Source organism: Scomber japonicus, chromosome 17 (genome assembly GCF_027409825.1).
Source record: "Scomber japonicus isolate fScoJap1 chromosome 17, fScoJap1.pri, whole genome shotgun sequence".
Classification (NCBI taxonomy): Eukaryota; Metazoa; Chordata; class Actinopteri; order Scombriformes; family Scombridae; genus Scomber; species Scomber japonicus.
In genome coordinates, this window is record NC_070594.1 from 9271949 (window position 1) to 9288708 (window position 16760).

The 16760-nt window shown below is 36.4% G+C and overlaps 1 protein-coding gene across 1 annotated transcript in view; it reads right to left on the reverse strand.

Annotated features, from left to right (window-relative positions):
• The window catches only part of myo6a (myosin VIa), a 161390-nt gene that overhangs the window by 112541 nt on the left and 32089 nt on the right, over positions 1-16760 (reverse strand). Inside the window, exons 3-10 of the mRNA XM_053336497.1 lie at positions 15922-15991; positions 15543-15616; positions 13643-13772; positions 12382-12487; positions 9386-9441; positions 8655-8752; positions 7942-8106; positions 262-342 (exon numbers count right to left, since the gene is read on the reverse strand). Of these exons, the coding sequence (XP_053192472.1) occupies positions 262-342; positions 7942-8106; positions 8655-8752; positions 9386-9441; positions 12382-12487; positions 13643-13772; positions 15543-15616; positions 15922-15991 (780 nt within the window). The remainder of the gene's footprint in view (positions 1-261; positions 343-7941; positions 8107-8654; positions 8753-9385; positions 9442-12381; positions 12488-13642; positions 13773-15542; positions 15617-15921; positions 15992-16760) is intronic.

Sequence of the window (16760 nt, forward strand, 5' to 3'; positions counted from 1 at the left end):
TTGAATCATTAGGACGGCTGAAACTTTATATTAGCTTGAGATAAACTTTTAAATAGATTTTTGTACAGAAGGAGGACTAATGGTTAGTATGAACAGGAGGAATGATGATGAGAAAACATGTTTTCAATGATCATTTGTGCTCCAGACTGTTGTTTTAAGACAGACTTGAAAAATTGTGAATCCATCCTTCAAGGGCAACACAAACAGGAAGCATAGAAGAAGTGCTTGAATGAAATGGAGTCAGGTTGCGGTGTACTGTACCTCTGCGCTCTTCCGATTCTGCAAGATCTGTTTGTCTGTGTCTTTGGAGGCGAAGAACCGAGTGCATCCTCTGTTCAAGTACTGCAACACACACAGAAAGAGAAAAATATTTAAGTCAAACCTTGAACATACATCCTTTAACAAACACAATCTTATACACTAACACATTGAAGCTTACGTTCTTTCGCTTGCTTTTAATTTCCTTCATTTAATCGTTTATGGCTAAGTCACTGTATCAAATCAGGAAAGGTATGGCTATTCAAGAAATCTCATCATTTTGTTCTAGGACACCTTTTGTGGTGAAAGAAAATACATAGAGGAGATTTTCAGGGTTCCAGTGATATAAGATACAAGATAAAAGAACTTTCTGAGCTTTAGTAATATCAAAACATGTATTGATATTGCAAAAGCCTGTTAGTGGAGCTTTGAGTTGAGACGACTTTGTCAAGTTTATGGTGTCAGGAACATCAATTACAAATGACAGCTGTCTTACAGAGTTTATACTTCTGAGTTGAACTTGCCAATCTTGAATTTGTGAGTAGGCAAGTCCAAACACGCTGTGGTTGCTATGGAGAAAGGCCTATGTTTTTTATGTGTAAAGATTTGTATGTTTCTGATCCCGAGGCATGTTTCTTAAAGTGACAATTTTCACATGTTTTCTCTTTTCTCTTGTGTCTGATGTGAAAATATGACTTTTATTTGCTGTTGGTCTCAGTTCTCCAGACCTCACCTCAACATTTAAATGAGCATTTACCTAAAAAGCAATCCCACCCCCTCAGTAGCTGATTCTGTCCCAGGTTTAATGACTTTCACCAGCTGGCCTCCCCTGCTTTATGCACAGATACGAGGTAATGATGACTCCGATGCTAACTTCCCAGGTGTCTTGGGGAAGGGAGGAAAATGAGAGATTCAGCGGTGGCGGCATCTCTAAGCTGAGGCTTATCTTGTTTGGAGAGGCGAGTCCTTTTGGCAGAGCAGATGGACATAAACAAAAACGTTCATTACAGGAGAAGCCACAGGGAGGCCTTCACGTAGACCTCTATCTCCTCAGTAGATTGCAGATGGGACACATTCTTCACTTTGCTCCTCTTATTTTACCTCCTCTGCAAACGCTTGTTCGATCTCACCTCTGACAAAACACCACAGAGTCCATTATGCTCTCATTGATGCTGCATTTTTAACTTTTCCTCCACTGCATGTTTTTACCTGAATCATCCCAAACCAACAGTGGCTTCAACAGACAGGGAGAAATCAGGATGAGTGTGGAAAGGAAATAAGCTCCGGGTGTGATAATTGTGCACTTTATCCCACGTAGTGTGTCGTGTACGTGGAAGTTAACAGCTGCAGCATCTGGGCCGACTCAAAACATGTCGACAACATCCTACGTCTACAGTAGTTTGTGATCAATATGAGATCAGAGCGCTCTTCAACACACAGGTGTAAGCATGGAGAAGTGAAAGGGCAAAGATGATGTGAGTGCTTTCAATGAGTGTCATAAAAGATTGGATGGATTAACTCTATGATCGCCTAATCTCACACATATACTGAATTTATTAGCAAACTGCTGCTTGCTTATTTACACATGAAGCACTTACAGAGCAACATTATATCATTCCACTGATAACATCAATAATTACTTGTGGGGTTCCTCAGGGTTCTAGTGTTGGTCCTTTATAGTTTTATCTGCTAAATGCTGTTTGCCTTTATGTTTTGTGTCCACTTGTTTTCAGCAGAATAGTTTTATCTCCTGTCATATCAAATTATGAAGTAGTTAAGTCTAAAATGTTACAAACAGTTGTTTATTTCCATATTCAGCAGTTACGGAGCAACATTATCATTTATTTAGAGTCGTGTTTCTGTCCATGTCCATGTAATATGTTCACCAGCTAGTCTACAGCTATCTGTGTTTGCTGTTTGGTGCTGAGAAGGTCGTATACAGTAGCTTTTTACAGCCAAAGACGACACTATTAGAGCACTGAGTGAACCAAAAACTTTAAAGTTGCAGCCAGACAGCTAAACAATGAGGTAAAACTTACTATAAAAGCTCCATAAAGCCGTGAGGAGCTGATAATTCTCTGTAGCTTCATCACTACGACACACTGCTATAATGAAAATGTGAATTATAGCTGCTTTAACTTCCACTACATTTAAATAGAAGCCAGAGTCAAGATATTTAATGTTAAATAAAGTTCACAATGCACTTCTTTTTATTCCCCTCCGTCTTTATTTCCTTCAGCCTTTAGATGTTTTCTCCTCCTCACTTTTTTATTTCCCTCATTTTTCTGTCTGGTCTGTCTTTCTTTACTTCTTTAATATCCTCTTTTCAAACCGAAGGCTGTGAACAAGCATAAAAAATTGCTATAAGACGAGCAAGTTATTCCATATTTCATGGAACATTTTTCACCTTTTTTTTACCGTCTTTCTTTCTTTATAGGCCAAACTTCTCCCTTGATACTTCAATCCTTTGTCTTTTATTTCTTTTGTTTTTTCCTTCCTTGTAGCCATTTTTTTACATGTTATATATCCTTATAGCTTTCCTTCTTTTTCCCATATTTATTTCCTTTTCTCCTCCTTTCAGTGTTTACTTTCTACACTTCTTAGTCTTTTCATCCTTCCATCATCCCTCCTTAATTATGTTTTGTTCTTTACTCCTTTTCTTTCCATTTTAACATTTCTTCTTTATTTCACCCTGTCTGTCATCATCATTCTTTCCTTCCTTAAAACTTTCTTTTCTTGCTTCTACTTGTCCTTTTTTGTGTTTTTCATCTTCCTCATGCCTTCTTTTAAAACTTTATTTCCCTCTAACTTCCTTTTTATTTTTTTTCTGCACTTACTTTCCTCAGTAATCTGACCAGAGAGCATTTTTCATCCAAAAGTGAGACTAAAATCTTGAATTACTTTTGACTTTTAACCCTGCGTTTTATATTTACAGGGGACTTGAAGTACTTTTCCATTTAGGTATATATATTTTTTGACTTTATTTTAAGCACCTCACATCAGTATTCTTCACCTTGTTCTCTCATGTCTAAACTTCATCCAAACTTAATAAATCACTTCACGCCAAAGTCACCTTTTTTAAAAAACACCCTGAACAAACCAGCTCAGACCTGAACGCACCTCATCCCTTCCTCTGGCGTATAAGAGAAACTTTAAACAGATCATCACTGCCATCACAGCCTCGAACCACGACTGTTATTATGAGAAAACTCACTGGATCTTGTTTGGGTTTTTTTTAAACTTTCCCCACCTGCATATAAGGGAAAACTGCAGATATATGAAGCCATTATAAGATGCTGAACTGACTGCAGGAAGTGTAATAAGTTGCACAGGGACTCTGCTCGCTAGAGAGTGAGCGTCGGCACTTTAAAAAGGCCCGAGAATGATGCAGGTGAGAATTGAATTGGGAAGCTGCCAATAGATTTTCTTTTTTCTTTTTTTCTGAATGTGACTCAGCTGTTTTCTGAGAGAATCAGAGGAATAAAGGCTGTTTAAGATCTAATGTGAAGCACTAATCTGGTTTTTGCTTCTATGCATGCTTTTCTATATAGTGTAAGAAATAATGACAGACACATTTGTATAAGGATGCTCAGCCTGCATGGTATACAAAAGTGCTGCGTTCACATTTTTCACATCTAAACAACAGACAAAGACAAAGACATAAAAACTTTGACAATCTTCAAACTCATAAATCATTGAGTCATTTTCCATGTGGTACTAGAGAAATATGAATAAACTCTAATTAAATAATCCATCTTGTCATTTTTTTTCAGGGCTTTTGAGACGTTACTAAACTTAAACACACCAACATTAAACAGCAATTCCAACTTTTTGATTATCTGTACACCAGAGTGTTTCAGTTTTTAATTTTACTTCCTATGTAATATATTCATTTATGCATTTATAGATATACTTTAATCACATCTGGTTTCTGTACTTCTCCTCCTGAGCCTTCACACTTGTCTAAAACACTTTAATGTATATTTGGCTATATCCTTAAAACCTTTGAAGGAGGATCAACCTAATGCAAATGTCCTCTGACACATGGGAGCAGAAACCTGGAGAAAACCTATCAGGCTCATTTTGATTCCTCTAAGGGAACTAAAGCACATCTGATTTTTTTTTTACTTTCTACAACGACTCTGACAACTTTGTGAAAGTGCTTCAAACTAAATGGAGGCAAAGCTTTCTACAATCTGACTTTAACAAGCTTTCAGGGCTTGAAAATGTCCACGAATCTGTCAGGAAAATAACTATTTTGACTGACTGACTGCTAAAAAAGAGCCAAGCATGTAATATGTCTATCCTATGTAACAGCCATGACCAACTTTTACTGCAGCTCTTACCGTACATTCCTCTGTTTGGAAGTGGAGGTGAACAATTTATGTTTAACAGAGGACAAACAGGATGGTAAACATGGCCGGCCTCTAATCAGAGTCTGTACAAACAGCCAGATGGGCTCCAGCTTTAATGAAGATTTGGTGCCACAGACAGCGGAGCTCCAATATGGCTCAGTGCTGCCATCTGCTGCCCAGTTTGATTCCAACTTCAGACATCCAAAATCTGATCACATGCCCCTTTTTTTTTGTTTTGACACACTATTCCTGAAACACAGGCATGTATAAAAAGCCACTGATTACAATGATTCAGATCCCCAGTTCTCTATAACAGAGAGAAACTTGAAGTGGGACCAGAGTCAAGCCACATATAATACACACGATTCATCATCATCATAATCTTCACAAGGGGGAAAATGTGTTTTTGGAGGCAGAAGTGTGGCAAGTGAGAATAAATGACTGAATCAGTGACAAACTGGTGGAGCGTCATGTTGCTGTGCCAGTGTAGGCTCTAATTATCCTCAGGTTTATTTTGGACTGTCATTAGCCGCCTTTCTGGGTTATTTACAAAGAGGAAATAATTATAGGTTTTCTCTAACTCAATTTCAGATCTGTGAAGACCTCTACAGAAAATTACTCTAAAGAGGGAGAGATTTAGTCTTCCTCTGTAGTCCTCTATAAGAACATTTCCACATTGCTAGTTTTATCCTAGAATATATTTGCATGATTTACACAGTTTAAAAAACTCCTTTAAATAGCCTCCTGATGTTGGTGTGATGGGGCAGTAGAGGTAACATGTGACATCATAATAATATATTTTTTTAAAGCATGTTATGTCCCTTTCAAATCCCTCCCTCCCTTCCTTGTGTATGTTTTTTTAAGCAAAATGGGAATCACAGTGGTCAAAGGTCAGAGTCTGGCACATTGTAACGATTGTAACACTTCAAGACTGCACTGAGCTTCGAGTTTGAAGGCTGAACTCTGACAGACTAAAAGCACAACGTGTTCAGAGCACCACGATATGACTTGAAATGGTATTAACAAAGAAATATTTGCAAAATCACACCTTTTATCAGATACAGACACATATTTCTCATGTGGAGAGCCCAGATGTTTCAGGACATCTGTTCTCCACCAATCGGATGAAAACACACAGAAAGAATCAAACCCTCTGAAGAAATAAACCTAGCTAAAATTAAAATGTCTCAACACAGTAATTCACACTTGCATATGAATTCATTCTCACCATCACCTGCTGCAGCAGCATGATCAGTCTGACTCTGAAACTAAAGTAGGATCTAAATTTGTTTTGTACCAACAGAGTCAACAATGTTTCCACTCCAAAAAATGCTATCCATGCTTACTGGTAAATATTTAATAATGTATATTTACCAATAATGTTCAAAGAAGCTGCAAGAACAAATTACTGGGTACAATCTCCTCTTCAACAACACAACAATACTGAAGGAAGTTCAGCAAAGATGTTTCTTTTCTTTTTAAAGTAACATAACAGGAAGGTGTGATGCAATTTCACAGTGCTGGGATTGAGGGCATCATCACCTGTGGAATAACTGTGTGGTCTGGAAACACCTCAACATGAAACATCACCGTCACTGAAATCGACACCATTCGACCACAAGATCCTTCATGACTCCTCTCATGCTGCTAACCATCTGTTTTACTTCTTCTCCTCTTTTAAAAGATGGATGAGCTCCAGTAGCAGGACAGCCAGGTTCTGTAACTGCACTAATGCAGTTACAGAAGAATTAATGTGCTGCTATAATTTATGTATAATAGAGCTGCAATGATTAGTCCATCAACAGGAAGTTAAATGGAGAACTAGTTTCATAATAATAATGATTTTAGGCATTTTTTTATAGCAAAAATAGAGGAAATTTGCTGGTTTTAGCTTCTCAAATGTGAACATTTCATGATTTTCTCTGTCATACACGACAGCAAACTGAATATTTCTGTATTTTGGACTGTTGTTGGGACAAAATTACACCTTTGACGTCACCTTTGACTCTGGGAAATTATAACATTCCTTTCTTTCATTTGTACCATCTACTCATATGTTATAGACTAAACTATTCACCAGTTAATTAATCATCAGTTGCAGCCCTAATATACTGTATATACAATGGTATACATCTTAACTGGTTGGTGATAGCATGCCAATGGCAATACTGCTACTATCATGTATTTAACTTTTATTATGTGATTTTCATTTGCTGTTTTTTTGTGGCCTCACTAAACCTAAATTCCTATCAGGTTAATTGAAATGGCAATTAAGTATTGAATCTTGGATCTTAAGAGGTAGCAGTTCAGTGTAAAAACTGCTGAATAAGAACTTCTCCTGCTGCTCCTGCTTCTACAAATTTAGTACATTTTTGTACAAATTCATGCACATAAATAAGCATAATAAGCTTTTCATATTGCATAAATGTGTAATAGGTGTAAATAATGGTAGTAAAAATAGCAAGGTGAAATAGGCCATGTTTTCATCCAGATGTAGCACAAATGTAAAACACATTTTCAGATAATCTGCAAACTAATGCTCATTTCTATCCTCTCCTGTTGAGTGAATATCAGGAGAGAAACAGCTGGTGGTGCTAACTGTCCAGTCATTACAGAAGAAGAGGACAAAACAAGATGGCATCATTAAAACAGCATCAGTCAAAGCTCAAATAATAGAGAACTACGGTGAGAACATGATGGAAATATGATATTTTTTATCAACTCAACTACATTTATTTATACCTCGGACAACTACAAACACTTTTAGATATTTTGACATTTTTATGCACAAATTGAAAATATGCATAAAAACTAGAAGCTGCTGTGCCCATTCATTATCTATCTATCTATCTATCTATCTATCTATCTATCTATCTACAGTATCTATCTATCTGCAGTATCTATCTATCTATCTATGCATTTATCCCTGTCAGCCAAAGCTTAAATAATGAAAAACAATGTAGAAAACATGATGGAAATTTCTGTTGGTTTCATGTATTCATCTGAGTCTCCTCATCGCTCCACACAGAGGGTTCTTTTTGTCCACACAACTACTTTTAACCCTAACCCTAACCCTAACCCTAACCCTAACCCTCAGTCAACTACAAATACTATTCTAACTTTTTGTATTTCAAGTGGTTTTTAAGCTCAAATTAAAAATGTTCATTAAAAATAGTTGTTTAGAAGCTCCATCCATCATCCATCATCTATCATCTATGCATCTATCTGTCCCTGTCTATTCTCTACTCATCTCCAGTCTACATGTGTGTGTACTGTATGAGACACCAAGAATACGAATTGATGAGATGAAACTCTTGTGTGTCCGTACCCTGAACGTGTCCGGGGGGCTGAGGTGGAACTTCTGCCTGATGTCCTCGGAGGCTCCGGCACACAGTCGGTAGAAGATGTGGTAGTTTCTCTCCTCTGAGCTCTGCCTGCAGATCCTCGACTTCTCCAGCAGGTAGTGAGAGACGAAGCCGCCCACCACGGTGTTCTGACCACACAAACACAGAGACAGGAAGTACATTAATATTTGTTCTCTTTGTCAAGACTAATGATACTACAATGGTTTAGATATAAATCCTCATAAAATAGCAGAAATTTTAGATTTTAAAATGAATAAAAGTGATGGAAACTGGAGGAAATAGAAGAATAATACAAACAAACAGGATATTTAATGTGTGTGTATGAGTAATAAATGGAGATATACTGATTTACTGTATATACTGTATATGCAGGTCTGCAGAAACAGACATTAAGACAACATAGAAAAACAGATAACTTGGATACTGAAGCCTCATTACTGTTTTTTTGTTTGTTTGTTTTTTGCTGTGTATGCTTCTGAGACAAGACAGGGGATACTTTGTTTATTCATGTATTCAGGGATATTCATAAAGTGAATATGAAGACGAATATAAACAGTTTATGCTAAACAACCATAGCTATTAGGCGTCATATTTAATTCATAACTTTTCATTATTTGTAAAACACTCGATCTGAAAAGCGCTCCAAAGTTTTAAACCTGTTATTAGTCATTAGTACCTTCTCATTGAAGTGGATTTCCACAAACTTTCCGAAGCGACTGCTGTTGTTGTTCCGGACCGTTTTCGCGTTTCCGAAAGCTTCCAACAAAGGGTTTGCTGCCCGATTCAAGAGAGAGAAAAAAATAAGGTCAGAAACTCATAAAGAAATAAACTTTAAGGCAGAGGTGTCAAACTCATATTCATTCAAGGGCCACATACAGACCAATTTGATCTCATGTGGGCCGGATCATTAAATAGATGGAGGGAAGAAAGGAAGGAAATAAGACGGGAAGGAAGGAAAGAGAGACAAAAGGAAAGAGAGAAGAAAGGTAGGAAGGACAGACAGAAGGAAGGAAGGAAAGAAGGAAGGACAGATGGAAGAAACGGAGGAACGAAGGAACGAAGAAAGGAAAACAGGAAGGTAGGAAGGACAGAAGGAAGGAAGGACAGATGGAAGAAATGGAGGAAGGAAGAAAGGGAGGAAGGACAGAGGGAAGGAAGAAAGGAATGAAGAAAGGAAAAAAGGAAGGTAGGAAGGACAGATGGAAGGAATGAAAAAAAGGATAAAAGGAAGGTAGGGAGGAAGGACAGATGGAAGGAAGGACAGAAGGAAGAAAGGAAGGAAGGAAAAGAACACAGAAAGGAAAGTGGGCCGGATCGCACCCCTCGGCGGGCCGGTTCTAACCCACGGGCCGCATGTTTGACACCACTGCTTTAAGGGCTTCACTGATGCAGAAAAGTGAATCTTACCTTCTACTATTCTCTCGTCAATGTCCTGACCTGTTCCATACGAGGTTGTCAAGTATCTATTGGGAGGGAGAAAAAAGGACAGCAGAGATGCATTTAAAGGTGAAGGTGGAGATCCACTCAAGTTTATTAATGTTTAAGCTGAGCAAGGTTCAGTGTCAAAGGCCCGGAGGCGGTTATATAAGCAGCAACACCTTCATGTAATTTAATACAGCGGCCTTGTAAACACTTTTAAGTTTAAGGTTGTAGCTCGCAGTAAAAAGGAAAAAAAAAAGTCTACAATCACTAAGAGAGACGGGGGCGACATGCTATGAATCGGGGATAAGGTTGAACATTTTCATACAGTCTCTCCTTGAGGGCATTCACGGTGCCGCGTTCAGTCGTTCACACAAAGAGTGATGGAACAAGTCGTGTTAAGAATGAAGAAAGACCTTCACAACGAGTTTGAACACAATGTTCTCTGTCGCGCTGTCGGGAAAGAGGTTAAAGGGAGCTTTAAGTCGGAAAAGCTGTCAATCTGGAGGCTGGGTTTTTTTACTCATTGTTAGATCATCTTGTCACCAAACATATTGATTTTTTCTGTAACAATCTTCGGCTGTGTCTGAAATCACTCCCTTATTCCCTCATTCACTACTCCCTCTATAATAAACACTCAATAGTGAGCCACAAAGCAAGATTTTAGACACTAACTAATCATTGTCATTTTGTGTGCAGCTTCCAATGCCGGTATTTATTTGGATATCATCAGCGTGAATCAAGCACAACGCTCTTTTTCATGACTAAAAAACAACTAGAACATCGCCATGGTCACCTGACAGTCACATGATGCGTCAGTCCCACTTAATACTTCACAGTTGTGCATATAGGTGCAAACAAGAGAATGTGTAAAGAAAAAGAAAAAGAAAAAAAAAAGAATAGAACAATCTATGTACATAAATGTAAAATGGTAGGAAGGAATATTTGAGAAATAGCCAGATAGTTGTAAATAATATATAAAAAAGATATAAATAGGACTCTCAAGAGTGAAGCATCGGGTCATATAGCTGTCATAATATCTACATACCGGTAGTTAGATTTTTTAAAAAGAGGCAGCTCTATATTTAAAGTAAGATATCCCTCATTATACATATTAAAAATACACATTATTAATAGATCCATCGCACGTAAGAAAATAAGATAATAACATGTCTTATGAAAAAGATAATTTCTAGTTTTTTTTTAAATGTGGAGGATTACATTGTCGGACGCTATTTTCTTCATCCCATGTGTGTGAATATTTTAGAGCACAATATATATCAGTCCGCCAATATTATCAGCCAATAATAGTCCATAATAGATATATTGGTATCGGCGTATATGCTGACCGGTATGTGTCAATATTTATTACATTCTTTAAAGTTTTATATATATATATATATATATATATATATATTTATTTTTCTTAATTCAAGTTTAATATATACATACATGTTTTTACTGTTTTTTTATTTACAGTTATTGATAATCATTCAATTCTCAGTGAAGTTTACTTTTTTGTCCACTGATGTCACTTTATACAACAAAGTTTATTCCTAAACTGTAAAATATCTTCATTACATAACTTTGTCACAAGTCACAACCATATTTGATGAACAATTGTATCAGTATCGCCCCCAAAAATCCATTATCAGTCAGACACTCAAATAAAATGGCAGAGGGTAAATGTAATGCACTATATAGAGAACAGGAAGTCATTTCGGACACAGTCTGCGCCTCTCTCAGTGATGTAGAAACATCTAAAAAAGTGCTTTATATCTTCTTCTATTACAAAATGTTCCCAAAGTTGTCATTTATTTCCCAAATGTATTTATTTCTTCTTGAGTACGTTTCCCATTTAGAGATGTGCCAGTACTCCATTTCTATATACTGATGATATCAATACCACCAACTATCATCAATCATTGACTACTGTGATGATGAACACAGAGCGGTCCTTCTTTCGTCAGCACTTTTATTTTTGTTTGGCCACTAGCGATCTGTAATGAGCCCAGTATAACTGTTATTATGTTCTGTGTGTGTGTGTTTACACGTTTCTATGCCTTTTAAAAATGTAATTTATCTGTTAACACCCTGCAGACAACACTTACTACAAAGCTCTTGCACTCCGTTTCATGAATTTCTAAAATAAGAATGGATGTGTTGAATTTAAGAGACACTGAGCTGTAATTTAAAGTGATTTAAAAGTCAACCTGAGAGTTTAAACTGTTTTAGATGTTATATTTTATACAGAGTCCAACAAAGCAGCATTATACAGACCATCGTTGAATTAGCAGTAATAGTAGGATTTCAGGATTTCAGGATTTCAGGAAACTTTGATGATTATCGTCATAACACTGTAGCACATCCTGACTCCCATTGTTGCTCTTTGGTTTCTGGATTTCAGCAAAAACTGAACTTATTCTAATCTTAATAATAATAAAGCTGTTTAATTACACTGCATTCGTTTTCTAATGTTGGTGTTTTAGGTGTTAATATATTACTGAGCTGCAGGTCCTGTTTTAGTTCTATATGTTATGTATTAATATATTATATTTAGTTTGAACACTTTTTTTAATGCTGCTTTTTAGTTTTTATCTGCATCTTATCTTTTAGACTACTTTTACTATATTTAAAAGTTTAAAGTTTAGTTTTTATATGAGGATATAAAAACTACATTTCCATTAATGCCATATATAATGAGAACTAGATCATTTAGGAAGACTTATATCAAATGAAACTGTCTAAAAGAAACAGTTACGGTTACAGCTACAAAGAATGACCTGATTCAAATAATTCAAAAATGTATTTAGTAATTGACTAATTTGAAAAAAAGATCATTAACCTGTCAAAAGAATGAGCTGAGTCAAATAATTAATAAATGTATTTAGAAATTGATTCATTTGAAAAAAACCTGTCAAAATAAAATAACTAACATGTAATCTTCATATATGTTCAGATGTCTGCAGCAGCATTGGCCTCACCTGAGCACAAACTTGGTGTTTTCAGTCTTCCCGGCTCCAGACTCCCCTGAGACAATGATGGACTGGCTCATCTTCAGGACCTTCATGTCCCGGTACGCCTTATCAGCTGGCGGAGCGTCACAGACAGAAGCAGCTGTTAGATTAAACTTTCATCTGCCTCAAGGACACAAACCTGACCCCAATAATCACCACATATCAAACTCCAAAGCTGCCTCTTTTATTTATTTATTTTTCACTGCAATATCAAAAGTGATGATAGAGTCGACTGTGAGGTTCAGAGGACTGTGGGAAATCTGAGCGCTGACTGCAGCCTGGTGGACAGATCAGGAATTACAACATGAGATTATTACTGCACAGAAGAAGCAGAGGAGGCACCAAATGTGTTATTAATGCAGTAAAATAGCATCTTAATTGCTCATTTGTTTGGTAATATGCCCTTCACTAATATACAATATAAACTGAGATCATAAGGAGCTGAAAGAGGCTTTTTCATTAAAGATTTCTGTCACTTTCTTTGGCGTCAAAATCTACTTTTTAACAGACAGAAACAGGTTGATAGGCCTGTTGGTAATTGTTTGGTATACTCCTATACTGGAATATTACTTAACTTTTGTTAATTTGTAGTATTTTGATTACAAAACAACCTCATTTAGGAATATGCTACCTTTGAGCGTGATATAAACTAACATAATGAAGCCTATAAACTAGATTTCGACACCCTCAACAAGACAGAAACACAAAATTAGGTCATCATGTACAGCAGGGCCCAGCTTAATTAATATTGTACTTTATTGATGCAATTTACATTAGAAAAGATTTGGATAGAATAAGTGGATTTGAACCCCAATTCTTACATATAGGTTCAGCCCAGTTCGCCCAAAAGGGTCAAGTGAAATAAAATATGAATCTGTGGCGTTTCGTGATGATTAATCAATATATTCTCAACAGTCTTCTAATATCTGTGATTCAGGATGGATCTACAGTACTCTTAAACAGAGAAAAAAGGAAAGAGAATTTAGCAGGAACCGAAGCAAATCTGACAAAAACTAATAAAAACTGAACCCTGATTGTCTGGCTGTGCAGTTACCTCATCATAATTAACACAGTGACTCATTATGGCACAATCAGCAGAAAACAAGAGGAATCTAACCTAAAACATACAGCAGTTTGCATATTAAACCCACAGAACTAAAATCACCAAACCTGCCTTTCATCTCAACACATATTTCTGTGAGCAGTAATAATGCGTGCCGTCACTCACCGATGGCGTAGACGTGCGGCGGCAGCGTGCCCAGGGACCGGCCTCGGTACTGCTTGATGGTGTCCGGCGCGTAAAGCTTTGGGATGTCATAGTACGGGTTCACGGCAATCAGGATGTTGGCTACAAATGTCTGGAAGAGAAGAAGAACGACTTATTTAGAAACATCGACTAAGGAAAACTGCAGAATCTTACAGTATTTATATAAACTTTCTCTTTCCGATTTCCTATATTTTCCGGAATCCCGATGCAGCAAAGATCGATGTCAAGCTTTCTGTGCTTATATGTCGTAACACCAACTGATTTTGTTTTTGCAGTTACCAAAAGTGAGTTTTACTTCCTAAAACCTCGTTTCAGACCGAGGTTTCTGCGCTTCTATACCAAATGTATCCGAACAGGCAAACAAGATGTGACGAGACTAATGAGTTATATTTCACAAGCTCAGAGAAATGCCGCTTTTTTTTTTATACAACAAGTTGAGGGACGTAACTCGAGTGTCTGCGGCGGCTCTGAGAATATCATGATTTATGTTGTGCGAGTATATTATTAATGTATTCAGGTGATGCTCGTCAAATCGTGAGGTTGGGAACATATCTAGGTCTGTTATTGATGATTATTTCATCACCTTTGTCAATAAAATATGAGGAAACTGCAAAAAATGTCCTTCATAGTGTCTCAGTCTGACAAAATATTAAAATTTCACCAAAATGTGAGACATTTTAAAATGTGGAGCAGTCATACTTTTGTTATTTTTACTTTAAAAGTACTTGTATGATTAATTTATTATCAAAATATTGTTTTTTTTCTTTGGTTACTGAGTAAGTGTTGCAGCTACAGGAATATCACATGACCGCATTGTATTTATAAAGGTGTTGTCCTTCCGATTTCCACTGTTAAATTCATCACCTTAACTGGACTAAAAAAAAACACTGCAGGGCATCATTGCTGGAAGACATCCATAACTTCTACTAAGTCTGGACTAAATAAACTATCAATAAATACGTCTCTTTGACATGAAAACAATGGATAAGCTGTTAGACTTTAATTCAGTCAGTTCCTTCTTCAGCCACTAGGTGTCAGTGTGCACCGAGTCTAATTCAGAGTCCACATCAGCTGCGTCACTTCAGAGGAAGATGAAGTTTTATAAAGAAACAGAACTAAGGTCACCTGAGTCCTGCTGTGTTTTATATATTTAGATGTTTAGGTGCGTGTGTCCTCTCATGCTACTATCTTAACTTCTATCTTAAAGTGCTCAGCCCTGATTGACCTTCCTGCTCCTCCACCTCTCGGTTCATTGTGTACAGTACTCCTATTGTGGATTATTACATAACTCATGTTTTGCTGTGCTTCTTTTTTTTCCATCTCCTTTTTTTTAACCCTCAAAGAACAACAAACACCAAAACAACAGGCGAAAAACACTAAATATAAATTCCTTTAACAATATCAATGTCATATTAAAAGCTAATTTCATGGCGTATCTGAGTCATAATGATAATAAATCAATATATTCAGTATCAATATGAATATGTGTGTAAGAACTATATTAAAAATTGAAGAACTTCAGTAGCTAAAATGTTGAAATGTTCTTCTAGTTATTTTGTACTAGCAGGGTCAAAGGTCATAGAGGATTCTAGAAATGTCTTTGAATAACAAAACTCTGTCAAATTTCCTTTCATGGACCTGAATCTGTTATTTATTTTCTATTATTTACTTTATTTTTGACAGAATCAGTGGCTTATTTCTGTAACTGTAATGGCCCAAATCAACATAAAGATGATGATTGGACACATAAGATGTATCATTCATCAGTTTCACATTTTGTACACTTCAATTTGAGGCACTGAAAACATTGTGGAGGAAGCACAGATGATTAATAAATGAATTAAGTCATGTCAGCACTTACATAAATCTTGTCTTTGCTGTATCTCACTCGAACATTGTTGAGCAGAGTGGCTTCATTCAAGTACATCAAAGAACCTGAGAGACACAAAAAAATGACAAAAAGTTACTGAAGCACTAAAGACATAACAACACCTGCTAATAATAAACACTTAATCATGGAAATACTACAAGTAATGAATTAAAAGAGTAATCTAATAAAATGTAAAAAATCTTCCTCATAGCAGTCTAAAACCTGGAAACTAGACTCAACTAAAACTTTGACCATAACTAACTAATTAAAAAATACTAACACTAGCAACTAAATATCTAACAAGTTGTATGATAGAATGATAAAAAGAGAAATATTAGAAAGAAACTAAGTGGTAAAACCTCAAACTTACAGTTATCCTCCACATGTTTGTTGACATCATCCTCTGCAGGGAAGACCTGGTTGACAGGAGCCAAAAATGTCTGCCAAGAAACAAAACAAAAGGGAGAAGAAATTTAGTAAAGGCCAAGATTACTAATCATTAAATCAAAAAATAGCATGTGAGCACAATATCCTCTGGCACAAACATAAAGGATCAGGTCTGTTAAAGTGTTATTTGTCATCTGAGGCAGCGGTTCTTAGCCAGCTTCCCCTCAGACCAAGCTGGGGGAAAAAACTCACTCCCTCCACTCCTTTAGTTTTCTTGCTTTGATCCGCTTAATCCCTGGATTCCTCTGGGATCATGATTATGGCATTTGATCCTATAGACACTCAACAATTGAGCTGATATAGCCTTATATTGTTGTTTGACATAATAACAGCAGACTACACAAAATACCATAAAAAAAGTCTGAAGGTATTAATTAGTTTCAGACTCTGACAAAGTGGGAAAAACAATAAAAGTCCCACCCAGCTATCTCTTCAACCACATCTCACACATTTAGGCTATTCTACATGTGCTCTTTTTTTATAACTAATGTTATAACTCATATTTTTTCACTTCGATTAACTGAACCTCCCACTTATAAAATCTGATCTAAGGAATTAAGTCCCTTCTAAGATCTAGTGGACAATAAAACCCCTCATTTCACTCACACATTTAATTTTCCCACTTAGCTTATTAACCCTCTTAGAGTGAAATAAGCCTCCATGTTCATTTATAGACATATAACTTTTATAGTGTATAGTATATAAACTTTATATTAAATAAAATCACACCAATAACAAGAAACAAGAGACAGCTTGTAGATT